General features: G+C 70.5%; 1 protein-coding gene across 1 annotated transcript; it reads right to left on the reverse strand.

Moving 5' to 3' along the window:
• Positions 1-258: 258 nt before the first annotated feature.
• EMIHUDRAFT_248158 (hypothetical protein) lies at positions 259-2,821 on the reverse strand (the record flags this gene model as incomplete). Its single annotated transcript, XM_005763355.1, has 6 exons — positions 259-594; positions 858-965; positions 1,105-1,384; positions 1,460-1,614; positions 1,831-2,028; positions 2,171-2,821. The coding sequence occupies 6 exons, from the start codon at positions 2,819-2,821 to the stop codon at positions 259-261; spliced, it is 1,728 nt and encodes a 575-aa protein (XP_005763412.1).
• Between the last annotated feature and the right edge of the window lie 350 nt (positions 2,822-3,171).

Below are 3,171 nucleotides of genomic sequence, written 5' to 3' on the forward strand. Positions count from 1 at the left end.
CGTGGCCCGGGTGACGGGAGGTGTGGGCGGGGGGGGGAGCGGTCCCTGGGCGGGGGGCGGGGGGGAGGTGGGGGCGGGGCGAGAGCGCCAGAGCGGCCGTGGAAGGTGTAGGAGCCGTCAGCGTGTCGGATGGCCGCGTCGCCCTGGATGTAGCAGCCCTGGGAGAAGTAGGCCGCCCAACGGTTCAGATCGCCGCTCCAGCCCGGCTCTCCGTACCCGTCGGAGCTCCACACCTGCGTTGGCGCGCAAGGGCTCCGCTCAAGGCTCGGCCACACCGTTCGCCCGCCGCATTCCCTCGTGTGCTCTGTCGCATCTAGGTCTCCTGACCGTGAGCGCCATGTAAGGGTACGGCCGCCGGATGACCACCTCTCCCTTCTCGCCCGCGGCGGCCTCGCGCCAGCCCTCGCCGTCCGCGACGAGCACGGCGGCGTCGATCCAAGGCAGGGGCCAGCTGCGCGCGTCTGGCTGAAGCGGCTGGTCGTCGTTGCCGTGGCATCGGCTCCAGACGATGCCGCCGTGCTCGGTCGCCCAGTAGGAGTTGATGTAGTTTGGAGTGAGGTGGCGCATCGCAAAGTCGTGCACCACCGAGTTGACCTGCGGAGAGGGGCATGGGGGCCAGAGGGGTGAGCGGCGCGCCCTGGCGCAGCTCAACAGTCGGACCCCCAGGAGGCGTTTGGAGGGCGAGCGGCATCCCGATGATGTCGATGGACACCGAGCATGTCCATGTGGCGTTATAGCAGCCGTTTCCAATGCGGAACACATTCGCGGGTGCAAATTCACAGCCGCCAGCCAGAGTGCACGCGCTTTTGGGGATGCTGTCAGTCTGCACTTCGTACGGCAGGGCAGGCGTCACTCACCGGCTCGGCGCAGAACGTCCCGAGGCGCAGGCTGCTCAAGTCGTGGCGCGCGAGCATGGCCTCGGCTTCGGGGTTGGTCATGATCATCCGGAGGAAAGTGGAGCCGGCCTAGTGCGAGGCGTGACGGGAAGGCGTGTGCTCACGCCGGGGGCGACGCCACATAAGTCGGGCGCTGGTTTCCAGACTCGCGAAGAGGAACGGGGGGGGAGGGAGGTGCTAGGTCAGAGGAGGGTGGGGCGGTGCGCACCTTGAGCACGCTCACGCGGTGCCGAGCGATGACGGCGGCGAAGCGGTCGGGCGGAGAGACGGGCGAGCCGTCCAGAAGGACTGAGGGTGTGCGGCTGAGCAGAGCGGCGGAGATCATGTACGCCTGGCCCGTGATCCAGCCGGGGGTGGCAATCACGAGCAGCACGTCGCCCGTGGAGGGCGGCGCCGCTCTGGCGGCCGCGGCCGTGGAGGCGGCGGCGTCGGGGCTCTCGCTCGCCGTGGCGAAGCCGGCTACCGGAGGGGAGGCCGCTGGGGCGGCCCTGGGAGGCGCGTCTGGGGCGGGGGCCCTTGGAGGGGCGGCGGGGAGGTCGAGCGCGATCGCACTGGTGGCGCACAGTCCGAGCTGGAAGCCGGCGTGTGAGTGGACGATCCCCTTCGGCTTGCCCGTCGACCCGCTCGTGTACAGGATGAAGAGCGGGTGCGACGCCTCGACGGGCACCGGCGGCTCGACCCGCCAGAGCAGAGAGACGAGCTCGCGGTCTGACCAGTCCTGGCGCACCGTCTCTGCCGCCGCGCCGGCCGCCGCCTCGAGCGCGAGCTGGGCCTGGGCGAGGAGGCTCTCGGCGAGGGCTGCGCCCGCCGGCCAGCCTTGCGTCTGCACGGTGGCGGGCGGAGGAGGTTGGCGAGGGCGGGCGCGCAGAGACGCAGAGAGTGGGGAGCGGGTGCGGAGGTGGGGCGGGCGGAGAAGCAGCTTGTGTGGCCACACCTCGTCGCCGCTCGCCGGGCCGGCGAGGAGGGCCCTGGGCGGCCGAGGCGTCGCGGCGGCTGCCTCGCGCGAGGCGGCTGCGAGGCCGCTGCTCGTGATGAGGAGGGCCGCCCCCACGTCCTCCAGCCTCGAGCTGAGGGTCATGGCGGAGGTGCCCGCCGCGACCGCGACGAAGGGCACGCCGATCCGCTTGGCTGCCTGCGACGGGCGGCGGGGCGCAGTGCGTCTCGCCTCGCGCGTGGTGGCCGCTCTGGCGCGGCGGGCAGGGGCTGCTCTCTCCCGTGTGAGAGTTGTGGGGCGGCGGCAGGGGCGGAGGCAGGGGCGGAGGCAGGGCACGCACCTGGATCCAGACGACAGCCTCTTCGCCGTTGGGGAGGTGGACGGCGATGCGCGGCGAGGGTGTGGTGCCAAGCGCATCGCGCAGCGCGCGCGCCGCAAGCGTCGATCGCAACAGCAGCTCCCGCCGCGACAGCCTCCTCGCCGGTCCTGAGACGGGCTCGCAGAGGAACGCTGTCTCGGCACCGCCGCCGGCTAGCACGGGCTCGTCGCACTCGTTGAAGGCGGCGTTGGTCTTGGCGCCGACGAACCAGCGTGCGGTGTGCGGCCCTCCCTCCTGGCGCACCACCGCACCCCACGGCGACCATGCGGCGGCGCCGCCGGAGAGCCCAGCCGCCGATGCGCCGTCGGCCGCCCACCCAAGCCACTGGCCGGATGCCTGGTCCAGACGCAGCCACGCCCGGCGCTGGTCGTGGAAAAAGTAGAGCGAGCGGGCTGCCAGAGGGCCCCAGAGCCCCGATGGGTCTGTGTTTGCACTTGTCTGGAGTGCGGTGGCTTGCGCATTGCTCGAGACGCGTAGGCGACGAGCATTGTCCGCCGCGGCGGCTGGCCACTCCTGGGCGGCTCCTTCCGAGTCGCGCGCTGTTGCACCGGAGTTGGGTGGCGATGTGTTGACGTCTGGCTCGCCGTCGGATCGTTTCGTGGAGGTGCACATGCCCTTCTGGCGGGGGACACGAGCGCACACGCGTAAGTCTGCCGCCGACACTTGTACCGCGTCTCTGAGTGCATCTCCGCGAGCTGGATTCGTTTCGGCGGCGGCGTCTGGGCGCGCGGCGAAGGTCACGCGCCTGGGGGGGATGCAGAAAGGGGAAAAGTAGACAGCAGCGGAGCTGTGTGTGTGTGTGTGTGTGAGTGTGTGTTGTGTTTGTTTGTTTTGTGTGTGTGTGTGTGTGTGTGTGTGTGTGTGTGGAGAAGGCGTGTCTCTCACACTCATGAAGAGAGGAGGTTGCTGGGAGCCCTGGCGCTGCACCTAGGTGCAGCAAAATTGGCGTGAGCAACTGCGAG

Source organism: Emiliania huxleyi, assembly GCF_000372725.1.
Source record: "Emiliania huxleyi CCMP1516 unplaced genomic scaffold EMIHUscaffold_638, whole genome shotgun sequence".
Classification (NCBI taxonomy): Eukaryota; Haptophyta; order Isochrysidales; family Noelaerhabdaceae; genus Emiliania; species Emiliania huxleyi.